This window comes from Dermacentor variabilis, chromosome 2 (assembly GCF_050947875.1).
Source record: "Dermacentor variabilis isolate Ectoservices chromosome 2, ASM5094787v1, whole genome shotgun sequence".
In the NCBI taxonomy this organism is placed as follows: domain Eukaryota; kingdom Metazoa; phylum Arthropoda; class Arachnida; order Ixodida; family Ixodidae; genus Dermacentor; species Dermacentor variabilis.
In genome coordinates this window covers 222,623,435-222,642,820 of record NC_134569.1, presented here as the reverse complement: position 1 = coordinate 222,642,820, position 19,386 = coordinate 222,623,435, and the positions used below count along the sequence as shown (strand labels likewise).

Genomic DNA, 19,386 nt, shown 5'->3' with positions numbered 1-19,386 from the left:
GATAGATCCACTTCCCAAAAACATGCACCCCACCTTCAACAAAGAAAGGAGGGAAAAGAGAGCCGAAGCACTGGTCAGACGCTTCAGCGAAATAGATAGGGAGTTAGTGGCGTACACGGATGCGTCCAGCGGCAAACTGGGTGCGGCAGTAGCCTCGGTGGCAGATGGCCAAGGCGAAGCAGTCTCAGCAGCAACAATAGCAGCCGCAATCCGGAAGCAGCGGAAGAAGTAGCAATCGCGCTTGCCTGTGTCGGGACCAAGGCGAGCTACATAATAAGCGACAGCAAAACAGCCATCCACAATTACGGAAAAGGCAGAATCGCACCGGAAGCGATACGAATACTAACGGGAAAGAAAATTGACAGAAAAATCAGCCTCGTATGGACACCAGCTCACACGTCGGTCCCAGGCAACGAGGCGGCACACTTCCTAGCCCGAGATCTCTACTTCCGGGCAGGAACAGAGCCTCCCGCTTGCAAGGAACTAGACGAGAGACTACAGACCTACACAGAAATAATTGAAAACTATAAGCTTCAGCGTATAACTGTCCCCCCTCCGGACAAGGAGCTCGGAAATAGAGAGGCGAGAGCCTGGCGCAGACTGCAAGCAGAAAACTACATAAATCCAGTATGGGCGTCACACGTACTGAAAGACGAAGATATAGACGATAAATGTAAGAGATGCAGGGAGAGGGGGACCCTCGACCATATAATCTGGCAATGCGTAGTCTCCCCAGGTGTCAAGGAAGAAATAAATAGTAGAGAAGCCTGGGACACCCTTCTGCAAAGCGCGGACCCCGCCATGCAGAGGAGAGCCATCCATCTGGCGGCAGAGGCCGCGAAGAGCCAACAACTTTTTGCCTGCATCTAGTAGCGGAGACCCCCACCCCTGTCCCTAGGCCTGCGCGCCAGGGGCATAGAGTAGGGGGTCTCCTTCTCTGATGGAAATAAAAGTTTTTGGAACGGAACGGAACATACCTTCGAGGCTCTTACTACAGCTGTTGTCTTGACATTGCGTTTGTTTCAAAAACCCTGTTGTCTGCTACACGATGGTGCACCGATCTCGACACCATGGAAGTGACCATCTACCAACATATATATAGTTGAAATGGTTACATCCCCCAGCTCCGCACACTGTGCGTTCTATCGATTGGACAACATTTCGAGAATCTGTGAACGCCGCATGTCAAGCCATCCAAGCACCATCCAATATTGAAGATGTCATCGCGACAACATTACGCGACACAACAAAATACATCAGCGCACCTTCACCTAGATCACCAATAGATGACCAGTACGAGCAACTTCGCGCGATACGGCGTCAAGCAGAACGGAAATACAGAAGGACTAAATCACCATTAGACGTCACTGCATCGCGCCGGGCGCAGCGTCATGTCCTGCGCCACCTTGACAAACTTGACAAACAACGCTGGAGATCATTCTGTGGCTCTCTGGATCCGAGAAAACCTCTCTCTAGAATTTGGAAAATTGTACGAAGCCTTTGCTAGCCTCCACAACAGCTTCACCCGTTCAGCGCTGTGGCCATACGGCAAGGCCGGCGTGAAGTTGAGGTCGCCGATGACTTCTGCAAATTACTTGTGAGCTCCTCTAACGATATACCAACACAATCACGGCTTACTTTCCCACCATCTAGTGATCACCGTCTAGGCGCGCCTTTTACTATGCACGAGCTTGACGCTGCGATATCTACTTCCCGCAGGTCAACTTGTCCAGGACCAGACGGAATTACATACTCCGCGATTTGTCATCTTGGAGTAGAAGCTCGAGAAATTCTCCTGACGCTCTACAACTCTACGTGGGACACAGCAACTGCGCCTAATCACTGGAAGTGCAGTCGTCTTGTGGCTTTGCTAAAACCTGGGAAATGCCCACATGATCTCTCACATTATCGGCCAATAGCCTTGGCAAGCTGTGTCCGTAAAGTGATGGAGCGGATGGTACTGAGCGGACTGGAATGGCTACTCGAGAAAAGTGGCGGACTTCCTGATTTTATCAATGGATTCAGAAGAGGCCGATCGTCCATCGACGGTGTGATCGACCTAGTATCTTCTGTTCAACAGGAAAAGAGACGCCGTCGTCTGGTATGCTCAATATTTCTGGATATCAACGGTGCCTACGACAATGTTTTCCACCATTCCATTCTTCGGGCGCTTGAGGATATTGGAGTTGGTAGCCGGATGTATGCATGGCTGCAGAGTTACCTCAGTGGCCGTACCATCTTCATGTCCACTTCGGATGGCGAGACTGATAGACATGACGTTCGCAGGGGTGCTCCACAGGGTGGTGTCCTCAGCCCAATATTATTCAATATCATACTGGTGGGCCTTGCAGACGAGCTACCTGCAAAAGTGCGTATCAGTACGTACGTGGATGATATTTGTATCTGGTCATCTGGTGTCACACGTCCACAAGTGCGTGCAAGGCTTCAACGTGCGGTTACCACAACGGCGAAGTACTTGCGCCATAGAGGCCTGCAACTCTCAGCAACTAAGTGTGCAGTCATGGCATTCACGCGCAAATCAATGCCAAATTATCCAATCGTTGTCGACGGAACGGCGCTCCCTTTAGTCACCCACCACAGATTTCTCGGCGTGATAATAGACTGCAGTCTTTCTTGGACCAAACATGTTACTGCGCTTAGGGCTAAACTGACCAACTTCATACCCCTTCTTCGTGTAATATAAGGACTGAGATGGGGCCCCTCTGAGCGAAGTCTGCTCCAAATGTACCAGGCACTTTTTGTGAGCTACATACGCTACAACATGCCTGTGTTATCTAACATGGGTCATCGTGTATACGCACGCTGGAGAGCCTTCAGGCACAAGCCCTACGGATAGGTCTTGGCTTGCCACGCTGCACGTCAACTAAGGGCACAATAGCGAAAGCACGGGCTTGTCCAATCGACATATACAGGTCTTGTGAACCTGTGCAAACCTATCTTCGCCTGCTAACCAGACACCCACACCATCCACTGTCAACACTTCCAAGCACCAACCTTGACTGTGGTTTTTCTAAAGCTATTGCATGTCACGCAAGTATTATACCTGCAAGATTCCAGGCCACCGACATCCCCGCAGCACCTCCATGGACATTGCCAAGACCACTAGTGAGGCTTCAGATACCCGGAATCATGAAGAAATCTCACGTTTCCTCCATTGGCTTGAAACAGCTCACCCTGTCCCATATATTTACATTATATAGTGGGACTGTACAAGTATATACCGATGGTTCGGTCACGCCATCTGCCACAACGGCCGCATTTGTCATCCCACAACTTGGAATTACTCGACGATTTAGATTAGACCACAAATCGACATCTACGGCTGCGGAGCTTGTGGGAATGCGGGAGGCTGTCCGTTTTATGAGAACGCAGACACCTCATATATGGACGATATTGTGCGATGCCAAATCAGCGCTACAGGCGCTAAAATGTTTTTTTTAAAAGAAAGGACCATACTACCTGCTCGTGCTGGAAATCGTCGAACTTCATCACAGTGCCGAGTTAAGTGGCCACGTGATCACCTTTCAATGGGTGCCTAGTCATTGTGGTGTTTTTGGCAATGAACTCGCTGACAGTGAGGCAAGATCGGCGTCCTCTTCCTCTGATGAAGTACGGATTGCCTACTCGCGACCTGACACCAACTCCATGATCAAGGCACTCATGCAGGACCTTACAAAAGCTTACAGAGCCCACTATGACAACTTTCACAGACGTCTACATATGATTGACCCAGATGGTAAATTCTGTTTGCCCCCGAAGCTTACACGGAGCAAAACATCATTGCTACACAGGATTCGGCATGGCGTTGCTTTCACCCGTTGCTACGCGCACGTCATCGGCCAATCGAACAGCCCTGATTGTGATCACTGCCAGACGCCTGAAACACTGCAACACCTACTGTGCGACTGCCCAGCATATATGCTGGAGCGAAGGACGTTAGAAAGTTTCTTAGCCAGCGCTGGCAGGCAACCACTGTCGGAGTAAGCTATCCTCGGCCCATGGCCTGACACTGCAATTTCAATACGCGCAACAAAAGTATTGTTGAAGTTTCTGCAGGACACCAAGCTCGACGAGCGGCTCTAGCAAGGCAACTGTCTCATGTACCTAAGCACTCACCACTTCTCTTATCATCATCATCCATCCCAATACTTTCACTCCCCTTCCCTCTTCCCCAATGCAGAGTAGCAGACTAGAGCACACTAGCTCAGGTCAACCTCTCTGTCTTTCCTATCAATAAATCCAATTCAAATTAGAATTGGTGGTAATTTTTCTGGTTGATGGGTTTGTGATTGCCAGGGCAATCGCCGCCATCTCTGCCTCCTCTGGTGAAGAGTGTCTCACGCTACAGCTCGAGATTAGCTCGCCGTTGTCGCTCACCACTACTGCAGCGTAGTGCCCGTCTGGGAACTCTGCCGCATCGTTGTACACTACCCCTTGTTTTTGGAGGAGGGAGCTTTGGAGTCTTTCGACTCTGCTTCTCCTGCGTTCCTCTTTGTGTATGGGGTGCATGTTTCTTGGGAGGGGGGGGGTATTCTTAACCTGTTGGCAATTTCTTTGGGGATGGTGGTTATCCCCTCTCGCGATTCTGGGCTCTGGTAGCCCAGTTTCCTAAGGATAGATCTGCCCGTTTTGCTGCCAGTTAATCTGACATATTGTGCCGTGAGTTTCACCTTGCACATTTCCTCTAGGGTTTTTCACACTCCTAGGTTGAGGATCGTCTCGGTTGATGTGCACGGTGGTAAACCTAGGGCTGTTTTGAGACCTTTCCCGGTGAGGATGTCTACCTTGTCTCTCTCTGCTTTAGTTGTCTTTAAGTACGGGATAGCGTAGGTGATACGGCTAATGATGAAAGAGTGGACAAGCCTAAGTAGGTTCGCCTCCTTCATCCCGCATTTTAGTTTGCTATCGTCTTGAGAAGCCTGCAAGTTTGGTTGGTCGTGGCTTCTAGTCTGTTTATCGTTTCGGTGTTTCTCCCATTTTCTTGTATCCACATACCCAGTATCCTGATCTTGTCCACCCATGGAACCGGGGTGTTGTTGACCAGGAGCTGGATATTGACCTGCTGCTTGCTCATGATTAGCATCTCCGATTTTTCCGGCGAGCATTTAGCCCTATGGGTCTCAGATTGCTTTCCGTTTCCCAGATTGCCCTTTGTAGGGTGTCTTCTATTTGGCCATCGCTCCCACCTTTGTCGACCCAATGGGTGAGGTCGTCAGCGTAGAGAGTGTGGCAGACACCCTCTAGCTTTCTGAGTCTCTCTGGCAGCCCGATCATTGCAATGTTAAAAAGGGTAGGGGATAGCACCGATCCCTGCGGTGTTTCCTTGTTGCCTAGCTTAATGTTTTCTGTTATTGTGCCCCCAATTTCTATGTTCACCGTTCGGTCCGTGAGGAAGCTTTTGATATAGTTGTATAGCTTGCTTCCTACATTTAGGTGATTGAGGTGTGACAGGATCGCTTTGTGTTTGACGTTGTCAAACGCTTTGCTGACGTCCAGTCCCACTATGACTCTCGAGTCACTAGTCTTCCTTTCCAATACTTGTTCTTTGAGTTGTAGCATGATGTCGTTTGTGGATAGTTGTCTGAGTGTAACCATGCTGTCTGAGTAGAGTTCCTTACTTTCCAAGTATCCGTTGAGCCTCTTCTGTATGACGTGCTCCATGGGCTTGCCGACACATGAGGTTGACGATATTAGCCTAAGGTTCTCTAGTTTGAGTTCTTTCTCTGGTTTGGGGATGAGGACTAGATTTGCTTTCTTCCACTCCCCGGGTATCCCCCCGCTCCCAACACTTTTGCATGAATGCCGTTAGTTGCTGAAGGGAGTTGTCATCGAGGTTTCTAAGCATCTTGTTGTTGACCCCATCTGGGCCAGCCGCGGTTTTTCCTCTGAGCTTGTTTAAGGCAGCTTGAACCTCTCTTATGGGGAATGCTTGGTCTAGCTCCTCGTTGTTTTCGCCGCTATAATCGGGTAATGTTTCGATGTTTGTTTCCCCTATGTACTTCTCTTTCATCTGGTTGATCATATCCTCCTCCGACCCTTGGAAATTGTGTGTTAGTCATTGAATTTTTCTCCTGGTCTCTGCTTTGGTGTTGTCTGGATCCAGGAAGTGCCTCAATAGTTTCCAGGTGGTGACGGAGCTTAATTGCTCGTCTAATCTATCGCAGATGTCGTTCCAGTGTTGTCTGTTTAGTGTTTGGGCACGGCTCTCAATTTCCTTGTTGAGAGCTGCTGTCCTCCTTCTCCGGTTACGGTTGCCCCTTTTTTGGGCGAGCTCGGTTTCCGCCTCTTTTTCTTTTGCTACAGTTGTCTCGTGCGGCTATCAACCCAGTCTTGTTCCTCATCTAATTCTATTTGCTCCTCAGCCTCCTTGCACGCCTGCTTTATGCTATTGCTCCATTCAGCTATGTCGGTGATCTCCCCGCAACCGCCTCCGTTTTCGTGGAAGGATTGCCAATTGATGGATTTGAGTGTTTTCCCCTCACGTTTGATTTTGACCCCATTTTGGACAACAATCTCTATGATTCTGTGATCACTGCCTAGGCTCTCTCTAGTGTTGTGCCATGTAGCCTCAACGTCCGCCCCGATCATGGCCAGGTCGGGAGTGGTGTCGTATGACACCACCCCCGACCCCTGCCTGGTCCCCTGCCTGGTCGGTGTGAGTGGATCGTTGAGGAGTGGTTAATTGCACTGTATCATGGCGTCCCATAATTCCGTCCCCTTTATCTGGGAGTGGTTGTATTCCTATGTTTGATGTGGCACATTAAAATCCCCTACTATTACGAGACGCTGCTGCCCTTGTGCCAGTGCTTGCGCTTTGGCAAAGAGCTCCCTGAAGCCACAGCCTTTCCTTAGTTTAGGAGAGCTCTGAACGTTGAGGACTAGCAGGCTGCGTTCTTTCCTCTTCTGCGGTATAATCTCCGTTAACACGCAGTCAATCTGCGTGCATCCTACCTCATGCTGCATGACGGTGATATTTCTCTTCACCAGGGTAGCAGTCTGAGTGTTTGGTGACCGGCCTGGGTACGTTTTGTATCCGCTCAGTTTAGCGTTCTTTCCACACTCATGGAGCGCGATGATGTCGGGACCATCGCGTCTCGCAAGGTAGGCGTGGAGAACGTTTCTTTTGTTTGTGAAGCCCCTACAGTTCCAATGCCATACTGTGTTTGCCCTAGTGTTGAGAAGGGCCATAATTCAACCACAGAAGGATTTGCTTTTGCTGTTCTGCCAGTTGGTCCATTCTAGTTCCCATTGGGGTGACTAGTTGGCTGAGCTGGGCTGAGAGTTGGTCTACCGTCTCCGCGTTACGCCGGTTAACTATGGCCATCTGTTGTACTGCCTCTTTGAGTTGCTGCATGCCTACCTCAAATTTGTCTACCCTGCCCTCGGCCTTCTCAAGGCGCGAATCGGTCTTTTTAACTCGCTTTTTCTTTGGCGGTGCAGCCGCCTCTGGCTCGGTTTCGGATCACTTATCGTTCATGGCCTCCTGATGTGCTTCCGGTTGACTGAGTTGAGCGTTGAGCTTATTGTTCTCCCTTTGCAGCTCGATAAAGTGATTACGGAGCTCCTGCATCTGAGCTTGTGTTTGCTCCTGGTAAAGCTTACATTGCTCATGTTGCTGTTTCATCATTTCGTTTTGTTGTTTCATTTGCTCTTTGAGATCCCTCACTATGTCTGAGTCATGGGAATTCCCCGCTTCCCAGCCTACCTTTTGGTGGGTGGTGACCCTTGCTTCTTGGGCGGTGGCGGTGGCCTGCTGTGGTAACAACGGTAAGGATGTGGACTGGAGTCGCTCCTTGTTCGTGGCCCTAGTCTTGCTTTCGTCCCGCCTGCTGCGATGTTCTGGTAGTTTTTTTCTCCTCCTCCTGTTGCTGGAGCTTCTCCCATTGTCGTTCCTTAACGATATATGGGGTTCTGAAGATCTCCTTGCAGGTTCTGTCGCCGGTGGGGTGCGGCTGGCCGCACAGCTTGCAGGTGGGGTTGCAGTCGTGTCCCTCGGATAGGTTGGGCATACTGGCCCCCGCATTTCTCCTCCTTGCTCTCGCATACGTTGGATCGGTGTCCCAGGTCTCCGCACTTATAGCATACGTCATACTTTTTCTTGTACAGGTAACAGTTCAGGATGGCACCTAGGCACCGTTGTCTTCTTCGCATGCCCGGATAAGAAGAAGAGAATGAGTGAATTGAAAAGTACATTGGGAGGCCCTTTAAATAGACTCCCTAAAATTGTAGGCGGGATCTTGCTCATGTCAACGGCACGTGACAGGCACTGAGTCTGGTTGTGGACGGGCGGCTGATCCCTGCTCCCAGGTGAGTGTTCCCGGGCTTGCCTCCTCTGGCGGCAACACATGGAGTCTGGTCGGGGATAGGCGGCGGATCTCTTCTGGGTGAGTTGGCACGGGCTTGCCTCTGGCGGAAACCTGCGGGTCCTGTTTGGTTCGCTGAAAGCGTTCTCCCCTAGAGTTGGACAGTTCGTGGAAAGGATTCTCTCCTTGGTCGCACACACAAGGGGGCCTTTCATCACTGCGGGGCGCCTGCCAGACCGGCAACCACACGAGACAACCATAGCAAATTAGGAATCCATCCTCCGTTTCGGTTGAGCAGGGTCTTTCGAGCATCCTTTTTTCCCGGGGTGTTACTCGCCAACCGTAACATGGGGCTTTTTTTTCGATGAGGGATGCTTTGGTAATCTCGACGATAGATTGTTTTCTTTTACGAGTACTGCTCCAGGAAGGTGCATGTAACGGCTAACAGAGTCTTCTGGAGAGCACGTGACATTACAAGCGTTCCCGTTGCCGCTTTAGTGCACTGGAGGCGCCGTCAATAATTCGCAATATTGACACGTTGTTACAACTAGTAAATAAAATCTAATAGAGAAATACAATCACGCCGAGGCGCCAAATTCTGGCGCAGTGCTATATACCGCGCCCGCGCGAGAATTACGAAACGCCAACGAGGAATTTACCGGCCCACGAACAACTACGATCAAAGTGCACATTAAACACCCCCAGGCGACCTAAATAAAGTTATCCGGAGCCGTATCTTTAGCTCAGGACGTTGAAAACGTTAATCACCACAAATCAAATCAATACATGCGGGCGTACATTCGAAGGTAAACGACAGCATCCGTAAGTCATAGTGAGCCTTGCAAAATCATCGATAATATGCTAACTTCTGGCGGAGCTCAAAACATAGCATGAATAAAGTCGCTTTTATGTCACAGGCGAGCTGCAGATGCGTACGCTTTCGCCGCAAGACGGAACTATATGAAAAAAGTTAGCACATTCGAAAGAAAGTCAACTTAAACGCGCTAAAAATAAACACAGCATGAACACATCACTTTTTCGAAGCGGCAGGCATGAATTAGGCTCAAAAGAAGAAGTTGTGGGGAACCGTGGCACTTCTCAAAGCCGTGCGTTTTTTGCCACTTCTCCCAAGTGAGCCTGCGCTCTCCTATGTATCCACACTTTTCGTCTTTGTGCGTTGCGCTCGCCGGATGGTTAAGAAGCTTTTTGCCGGCGCTGTGTCGGTTGCGGCAACCGAAGGAGCAGCAGCAAGGCATCACAGTTAAGTTCTCGTCCCTAACACCTCGATTTGTTCTGCCAACGCACTCGATCAGTTTGCGCGTACTTTCGTCGCGCAGGGCCAACAATGGCGGTGGGAGTGCGCTGGAAAGAAAAAAAAATGTACAAAAGCGCGGTGCCTGCTTTCACGCGACACAGATTGGCCAATGGGGGAGTGGAGAAGGCTGGGGCGGCAGAAGACGTGGAGGGGAAAACGTTGGGGAGAGCGGGGTAGCGTAAAATCTAAGAATGGCGCTACTTTTGGAAAATTGCGGGGTTTTCAATGCGTGAGCCCCCGCGAACGGAGCAGAGGCGAGTGAGAAAGCGCATCTAGGCGCCCTACGACGCGCGCTACTCTGACGCCATGTCGCAGCCATCGTCGCCATAGTCCGTCTTGCGCGGGACTACGCTTTTGTTCTCACGCTTTTGACATACCCTCCTCCTCCGCTTTCCACCTCACGGTTCGGCTGAAGCTTCCTGCTACGCTTTCCTCCTCGCGTTATCTTCGCTCGCGCCATCATCTTTCATTGCCCACTGCGCTCCGCTTCCACTCTCATCTTTCGATGTGCTCGTTCACTCGGTTACGAGGTACGAAGCGAACGCTCGCCACTGGGAAAGTCCCTAGATGCAAAGCAAAATAATATCTAGAGACTTTAGTCGCAGGAAGAGGCGCCTTATATTTGCGCTCGCAAGAAAAGAGAAAGAAAGGCAGAAAACGCTCGGACGCACGCTGCTGCAAACACTCGTGTTCCGCGTAGAAACTCCTCTGGTTGCTCGACGTCGGTGCGGTGCCGGAAACACAAGACGTAAGACTGCAACTACAATTTAGAACACAAAGCGGCCCGGGTTTCGGCCGTACCACTGGCGGCACCATGAGCCACTTAGCGGCCCCCTTTCATTGAAAGCTAGCAAATTTAACGTGCTTACACTTGGTTGCTGCATCACGTTGCTGGCGAAGTCTAATTCTTTCAGCTTCGTCCCTCACAGCGTGTGCCAGCTGACATCACGTAATCGTTTAAGGCGCGGTAACACTGGGTCGATACGAGACCGACAAGACGCTCACGCGCACGATTGACCGACTATTGTGAGTCAATGAAACCATTTTATCATACCAGGCTGACAACGGCGTAACCGACGAGCGCGAGCTGTAGCGCTGCGACGGGCTTTGAGCGAACCTCGCGCGATCGGCCATTGAACCGACAATGCGATAGCCTCAACGCCTTCGTTTGTGCATATAATTAATCGTGCTCAAAGTGAGTCACAACATGCCTAGGAAGTTGAAATGCACAAGCATCAACCCTCTCAAGCGGTGCGCATGAAGTTTGAACCAATGTTGTTCCTGTTCAGCGCAGCTTAGGCCTCGCGCCGTCGAGTTCGTGCGCCCAATAGCGGCAGACCTGAACTGAAAAGTAAGCAGGTTAGGACGCAGGAAACTGATCTTATAGTTCAGTTCTGGCCTTAGCTATTTCAAATCAACTACTTTTCGCCTCGCACGGCGCGTTCACAAGCGGCGACATCTGTACGTCACCGTTCCTGTATGCGCTGCCGGTCGCATACGCTATACGTAGATGGGTAGCTCTGTACATGTTGTCATGGTGACACATTTCTTAATTCCAGAGATGCACTGCTTACCTCTGCGTCAAACGCGAAACAAGATGCGGTGCATTCGTTACAGCGACATGAATAACCACTTCGCTGTGTTCGTCCGCTCGGTTACGGGGGACAACGCCGACGCTCGCCGCAGGAACGAGTGCTGCTCGAAAAGTGAGAATCAGTATTAAATTAACAAACCGTAATATAAGCATATGGATGACAGTTGCCGTTGTTTAAGTGGCTCGGCGCCGCTCATATTGATTAGCATCAGGGTGGAACAACGCGGCTCACGTGTGCAGATATGTGTGTTTTGCTACGTTTTGACATTATTTGACATGATATCAGCTATGCACCTTTTCCCCAATAGTTGGCGCTAACAACGATCTGTGGCTGTAGATGTCGATGCAAACAAGTGCACCGCTCCGCTAAGTCAGACGCGAGAGGTGGCGCTCGAAAACTTCTTGAATATGCGAAATGTCTAAATAATATGCGTGAAAAGAATACAAAAAGTGAGGTCATCCGGGCAACCGGTCAAAACTGAAGAAAATGCGGTCTCTGGCCCCCAACCCTTTGTGCATGACTGCCTTACATACGCTAGTTAGCGCCCGAAAAGTTACAAAAAATATTGCTTCCGAGTTCTTCCTAAAGTTTGATCACAATATTGCTCAAGCTGCAACATCTAGTACGCTGAAGTTTTATTTCTCCTTTCCAATAGCGAAGTTCATAGGATTCATTTTCCATACGCTTCACTTTCATCTTGTTGCACTGAGACAGGGTTGCCTGCGCTCTTTTGAATGCCAGCGGTCTGTGAGGGCGGCGGCGCGGGTTTTGCGTCGCCTCGACAGATGGAGCCAAGCTGCGTGGTGCCATAGTTCGGATTTTGATTTTGTGGCGGATGGACGTGCTTTTCGGGGCTCCGATCATAAGTTTTTGTGCATGATTTGAGCTTGCTTCTGTTTTTTTATTTGCTGGTTTTTTGCATTTAAATAGTAATTAGAGGTTTTCCTTTTCTTTCCTTTTTCACGTCTCTCGTATTTCGGGTGCGCGGGTGTGCTTCGTGTACATTTGTTTTTCAGGGTGATTAGAGCGTCCTTTCCTGCCATGTGTTCCAGCACGTGCAGCCGGGTGGGACGTTGAGTGTTTGTAGTCTTTAAATAGTAGCTTGGAAGTAGCAAGACCAATAGCTATTAGTGGTTTTACTTTGCGTGTTTGGTGGAAAAGTGAGAGCGTGGCCGCGTGATTGAGCGCGTGCGAGAGCGTGTCATACCTTCGGTCTCCGCGACATTGATTGTTTTTGAAACAGTGGTGAGAGTTGCTTTGCGGCATTTTGAGGATTTGGATCCTGTGCGTATCGTTTTTTCTAAAAGGTACGTGCTCTGCATTGATATAGTATTATAGTATTTGCAAAAAGCCGTGCAATACATGGCGAGAAAGCCGGTAAAGCAGGCAGTAGGCGGGGGGGGAGGGGGGTCCCTCGAGGCAGATGAGGAGACGGGTGAGAATGGAGAGGGCGTCGAAACAACCGGCACACAATGTGATGTCGACACTAGGCTGCAGAAAATGTACGCTTTCCAGGAAGAGCTTCTCAAACAGGTGCAAGAGCTCAAAAATGAGCTAAAGAGGGAGCGTGAGGCACGGAAGGTAGTTGAAAAAAGACTTGAAGCAGCCGAGGAAAAGCTGAACAGGGCCGCCATTGTGAACGAGAATGTGCGTGACAATGGAACGCAGACCCCCGATGCGACACGCGAGGGAGGCTCAGAGAAATACGTCGAACGCAGGAAGGGTGATGAAGGGTTAGCTGGAAAGAGCAGCACCTACCTTGAGGCCGCCACCCGGAAAAAGCAGGAGCCCAGGGGACAATGCCCCTTGTCGAGTCCGAATCACGCGGAAGATGACAAAGGGAAGCAGGGAGAGGTAGGAGAAAGTGAAAGGGTGATTATCGCTGGCGATTCAAACCTGGCTGGGTGCTCAAAAGCAATTGTGGAGAGGGTGAAAGGCGACAAAAGAGTGGCGGTAGGGACATTTCCAGGGCGCACGCTGGGTTCTGTCATGGAGCGAGCAAAAGAAAAGCTCGCGGAAAATGCCCACGTGCGTAACCTCGTCATAGTAGCAGGTGGGTTAAATAACATCCTAAACAGGAAAGGGCCAGGACTAGCCCAGCGCTTGGCGAAGGGGGTGGGCGACTTGCGTGAGCTATCCCCTAGGTGCAGATCGTGGTGTGCACGGTGCCGGAGGTGCCTGTGCGTGACAGTCACGTACAAAGAGCCGTAGTGGCTGCTAATGGGGCAATATGGAAAATGAGCCGAGACAAAGGCTTCGAGGTTGTCGAAGTAAGCAGGGAAGTCAGAAGTTGTGGTGGTTTTAAACGAGACGGGATCCACTTCAATTACAGGTTAGCACGAGAAGTGGGCTGGCGACTTGGTGGTCGTGCTGTTGCTTTATTAGGGGGCCCGCGGGCGCTCAGGAGGTCAGAGTAGATAGTAATGAAGAAGGTCCCCTTGGGGAACATCAGAAGAGCATCGCCGTCGATAATAGAAAAAAGAGGAAAACAAGAAAAAGAGCTCGCCATGCAATAGGCTACATAAACATGCAGGGCGGCAGAAGAAAGGAAAAGTGGGCAGAGATTGAGGAGCAGTTACACAGAGAACAAATAGGGGTGTATGCGATTACAGAAACGCACCTTAGAGACTCGGAAGAGCCGCCAGTTATTGAGAATTATGTTTGGGAAGGGTGCAACAGAACTAAGTCGGAAAGAAAGGGAGGGGGAGTCGGAACGCTCATCCATCAGGGAGCCAAATGGAAAAGAGTAGATTCACAATGTCAAGAGCATCTTTGGTTATCAGGTACAATGAGTGGGAAAGAAACTTGGCTGGGCGTTACGTATTTGTGGACTGGAAAAAATTGCACAGAGAAGAATAAAGAGTTAGTGGAATGCATAAGCGCTGATATTAAAGGTTTCGGGAGTGGTGCTGAAATTGTCGTATTAGGTGACATGAATGCCCACATACAGGATTTAGATGGCTATACCGACAATAACGGGAAGTCAATGCTGGACCTTTGTGAGCAACATAACCTCGTGATCGTGAATACAGGGCCTAAGCGTGAAGGACAGATCACGTGGGAAGTGGGAAACCGGCAATCGACCATTGATTACTGTCTGATGACAGAAGGAATTCATGATAAGTTGAGAGAGATGGTCATCGATGAGGAAGGGTTTAACAGCATAGGGAGGGACCATAAACGCATCATATTGAAAATGGGATGTGTAGTTGGGAAAGAGAGCAAGGAGTGCAAAATGGCCAGTCCAAATTTGAACGTTGAACAAATAGCAAATACAGTCACTAGAGTTCAGGAAGAACTTGGCAAATGACCAAGTAAAGAGTGGGAATAGGGTGAGCTTCTAAGTGTAATAACGACAGAAATACGGAAAGAGAAACAACATGTTCGTTGGAAAGGAAAAAAGAAACCGAAAAGCTGGTGGAACAAGGAGATACGAGAAGCGATCGCCGAACGACAGAAAGCATCTCGAGAGCACATGCAGGCAAAGAAGGCGCAGTTGCCACAGGATGCCACAGGATATCAAAAGCACACCGTTGTATGTGGCCTTTTTAGACATTACAGGAGCCTACGACAACGTAGACCGCAACATTTTGTGGGATATTCTGGAAGGGGAAGGCTTAGGTAACGATTGTATACAGCTTTTCAGAGAGATTTAGCTAGAAAATACCGTTTGCATTGAATGGGAAGGGATGAGGAGCGAGGAGAAAGTTCATATCAACAAGGGACTGAGGCAGGGGTGCCCTTTATCCCCGCTGTTGTTTATGATGTACATGGTGAGGATGGAGAGGGCGCTAGAAGAAAGTAATATCGGGTTTAATCTCTCATACAAACAGGCGGGTGCAGTAATAGAGCAGCAACTCCCAGGTTTATTTTATGCGGACGACATTGTGTTGCTAGCTAACAAGCAAAGTGATTTGCAACGTCTGGCTAATATCTGTGAACAGGAAGGCAACAATTTAGGTTCGAAATTTAGTGTTAGACAATCAGGTGTTATAGTAGTGAACAGACAGTGGAGATACAGGGCCAAGAAATACCTCGGAAAGCAGAATATAAATACCTTGGTATATGGATAAACGAAGGCAATGGATATATGGAAACACAGGAAAAAACCATAACAGTAAAGGGGAAGAGAAATGCAGCCATAATGAAGCACAGAGCGCTATGGTGATACAATTGGTACGAGGTCCTCCGAGGTATGTGGAAAGGTGTAATGGTTCCAGGACTTAGTTTGGGAAATGCGGTTGTTTGCTATAAATCAGGGGTACAATCAGGACTCGACGGGAACCAAAGGTCAGTGGGTCGCCTTGCATTGGGCGCTCATGGGAAGACTACAAATGAAGCTGTGCCGGGTGATATGGGCTGGACTAGTTTTGAAGTGAGGGAAGCTCGCAGTAAAATTGAGTATAAAGAACGGCTGAGGAATATGGAAGAAAGTAAATGGGCTGGGAGAGTGTTCAGGTATCTGTACAGGAAAAACATTGATTCACAGTGAAGGAAAAGGACTAGGAAGCTTACCAGCAAGTATGCGGCCTGTAGGGTGGGCAACACAGCAACAAAGAAGGTCAAGTGGAAAGTCAGAGGGGCTGAAATAATCTCATGGGTGGCGGCAATGGAAAAGAAACCTGCCTTGAATAACTACTTAAGAGGAAAAAACGAAACCAGGAAAGAAACAATTTATGATAGCTCAAAGAGAAGCTCATTACTTTTCGAAGCGAGATCAGGATGCCTTAGAACACGCACCTATAAAGCGAGATATAAGACGGAAGAAGAAGCATGTGCTTGCTGCGGTAAAGCTAGGGATACTACGGAGCATGTTTTATTAGAATGTGAGGACGTCTACCCAGCGGTCGATTTAGGCGCTACTGGCCTCCTTGAAGCACTTGGGTTCAGAGAGAAGAGTGGAAAAATAAACATGTCCGGCAGTAGGCATTAGTAAGAGGCGATTGAAGGATTGGTGGAAGAAAAGTAGGGAAACGACAAAAAAGGAGACGTACAAAAGCGCAGTTCGAAATAGGAAATCAGAAAATTTGGGTGGGGTAGTTCATAGTGTTTCTTTCTCTTTTTTATTGTTTAACCTAGGTAGGACATTAGGCAGTATAATAGCAAGAGCTTGGTGGCGCAGCCCACCGCCCCGTTCCAAAGGGGACGCTCATAACATCCATCCATCCATCCATCCTACTTCAGGCGATTTTCTTCTTCTAGCTGGGCAGCGCGCTCTGTGTCCCTGGCATCTTTCGCTTCCTGTCGTGCCTATTTCAACCGGTTTTCTTCTAGCTGGACAGCGTCCAAATGGGCCATTGCACAGTATGGCGTGATGTGGTGTGGTGGGGTGTGCCGTTGATAACATGCACTGCACCCATTTCAAGATTGTGGCTATAGTGTCATCTCCAACCACTCTGCTTTGCCGGTTGCCATTTCATGCTTATATCTACTCTTGATTACAGAAGAGCCAGCAATCTTTTTTTTTTGTGTGTGGGAATTATTGTTAAGGGCAAGCATTGTATTAGCGACTGTAGTCTTTAACAAAAGCGTAACCTTTCATGCTATAGAAAAGTATCCAATCAATCTAAACTATCCACCGATGACATGTAGCATGCATTTATCGCTAATTGACTACAAAGCTTTGCTTCCAAATATTTTTTGTACGTAAAAGCGTTATGCACGGCAGACATATCTAGTTCATATACATTAGAAAGTAGCTCATTTATAACAATGGGCTGTGATTGATGGTACAAATCCTGCTATTAACTTCAATGTGCCCTGTTCAATGCCTTAGTGGGCAGTTATGGTGCGCAGGTGAGGCTACAAAGCGCTTGTTAGAATGCTTCGGAAAGGCTGCCATGTATTTTCATAGAATTGATCCGAACTGTTCAACAAAACGCTTCAGAAGAGTACATTTGTTTCAAACCGTTATGAGCCTCCAGCCGAGACGGTTTGAAACGGTTCCGCAGCATTGCGCGCGCCATATATAGTGGAAAGCAGCGCGGGGAGGAGGGGGCGGCTTCGACTTCGCCAAGTGCGTACTTTGCACGGTCACGGGTGCCGTATCTGAAAAGGGATCTGTAGATGGCTCATACCTTTGCGCGCGCTGTGTTCTCGCCGCTCTTGCGCTGAGTTGATAGACCTCACAAAGGCCACTTCGCTCGCTGCTGCTGCCGCGATTGCTCACACCAACGTTTTGAGAGCAAGTGTCCGCGCTCAACCAGTATAATGCGTTCATGTTGGCTTGTGAGCGCTGATACCATTCTTGTTAATTCAGTTAGCAAATGAATGTTTGCAAGTTTATACAGCCGACAAAACTACTATGCTTACTTAGTATAGCTGTCCACTAATTTGTCATCGCAATCAATGGTTCGCCTTTCGGGCGAAACGACGACTTTTTTTTTGCCATTTGTAAACTTCCTGGAGTGGGTGCGGAATCAGTTCCTCTGCACACCTTCGCTCCAAACCGTGAGCAGATCCACAAGATGCAAGGGGTTCAGCCAATAACCGAGTGAAAATTTATTTCCGCACTTTCGCGTCTTCTGCGCACGGCTGCAACCTGTCGAGGAAGTCCATGAGTAGGCCACGTGCACCCTGCACATCGGGCGTCTCCTCGCAGCGACGCAGGCGGGAATAGCTGCGTTCCAGGCATCCGGACCAGCTGGAGCGTAGAAGCCTACGCGGTGCGACAAGAGTGCATGGCTGTTTTGTCCTTACTTTAACAACAACGCAACAAGCTCTACAACTACGACTATACTACCAGTTACTACACTGAGAGCTACAACAACAACAACAACAACTACTACTACTACTACTACTACTACTACTACTACTACTACTACTACTACTACTACTACTACTACTACTAATACTACTACTACTACTAATACTACTACTAGTACAATTCCTGTGCGGTGACAACGCCGCGCGTGTAGCCTCGTGGTTTCTGTCCTAGTTATTTGCCAATCACTGCTATGTACGGCCAGAGCGTGTTTCATGGTGCAATCATCCCTCAGACAGACAGACAGACAGACAGACACACAGACAGACAGACAGACAGACAGACAGACAGACAGACAGACAGACAGACAGACAGAGACAGACAGACAGACAGACAGACAGACAGACAGACAGACAGACAGACAGACAGACAGACAGACAGACAGACAGACAGACAGACAGACAGACAAAATGCTATATGCGTCTTCACAAATAATATTTTAATGCTTTATTTCAGCTGCGGAATTACCACACTGTTATTTCGGATCAAATGGGTGAAACATAAAAACCTACGTGAAGCGTCAGTACCCATATAGTGTCAAGCTGAGCGAAGTTGTTTGACATGCCGGCTCTTGATTTTGCGTTCGCAGCGGGCATTGGACGGTACAGTATGTGGCCATCATCAGCACCTCTACGTAAAGATGTACACATCACACACTTTGATGCCCGTTTTCTTGTCCTACGTGCACTAGAAGGTCTTACATTGTTTAATTTACGAGACGAAAGTGGCCAGAACCCGCAAACCCGAAATCAATCTGAAGTCGACAAAGACCTTGTCCTCAAAATGAAAAAAAAAAAAAAGATGTATTGCTTGAAACCAGCCGGGCTTAAACGCCAAACAGCGTGCTGTGCAGTGAAAGGGAAACAAAGAGCTGCTCCGCACAACCTTGTGACTGTGCAGCTCAAATTTTTTCTCACTTAAAACTAAATTTACCGTTTTAAATCTTTCTGAATGAATTGGCAGCAAAGCATACAATATAATGCTGATTAGGCCATATATTTATTTTGACCGCTACATTGTGAAAATTAAGTCACAAAGTGAGTCAGAAGGTAATTTTTTTCATTTTTGTCAGAATTTTAACAGAAATTTAAGGTATTATTGTTTCTCAGAATAATTTTTTGTCATATCGTATGCATTCTTACCAAGCCCACATGTGAATATATTCTTCATGGAGCAATCAGTTCTTTCTCTAAAAAAAAAACATTAACTTGTCGGCCATTCTCATGAGTAAAAATAATGTAAATTAAAACGAAAAGTAGTAAACTACAATAGTCATGAAATAGTGATGCCTACAGAATATAAGAAACCATTTCATAGTAACAGGTCCAAGCAACAATCCTTTAGAAATATTTCTGCCCCACGTAGTTTCACTTGTGTGCGCAACCTTCG

At 48.6% G+C, this 19,386-nt stretch overlaps 1 protein-coding gene across 2 annotated transcripts in view; it reads right to left on the bottom strand.

Annotated features, from left to right (window-relative positions):
• Nucleotides 1-17,717: 17,717 nt before the first annotated feature.
• The window catches only part of LOC142571194 (uncharacterized), an 84,393-nt gene continuing 82,724 nt past the window's right edge, over nt 17,718-19,386 (bottom strand). For both annotated transcript variants that reach the window (XM_075679464.1, XM_075679465.1), the window contains exon 9: nt 17,718-17,892. In XM_075679464.1, coding sequence (XP_075535579.1) covers nt 17,736-17,892 — 157 coding nt within the window. In that variant the 3' untranslated portion in view covers nt 17,718-17,735. The remainder of the gene's footprint in view (nt 17,893-19,386) is intronic.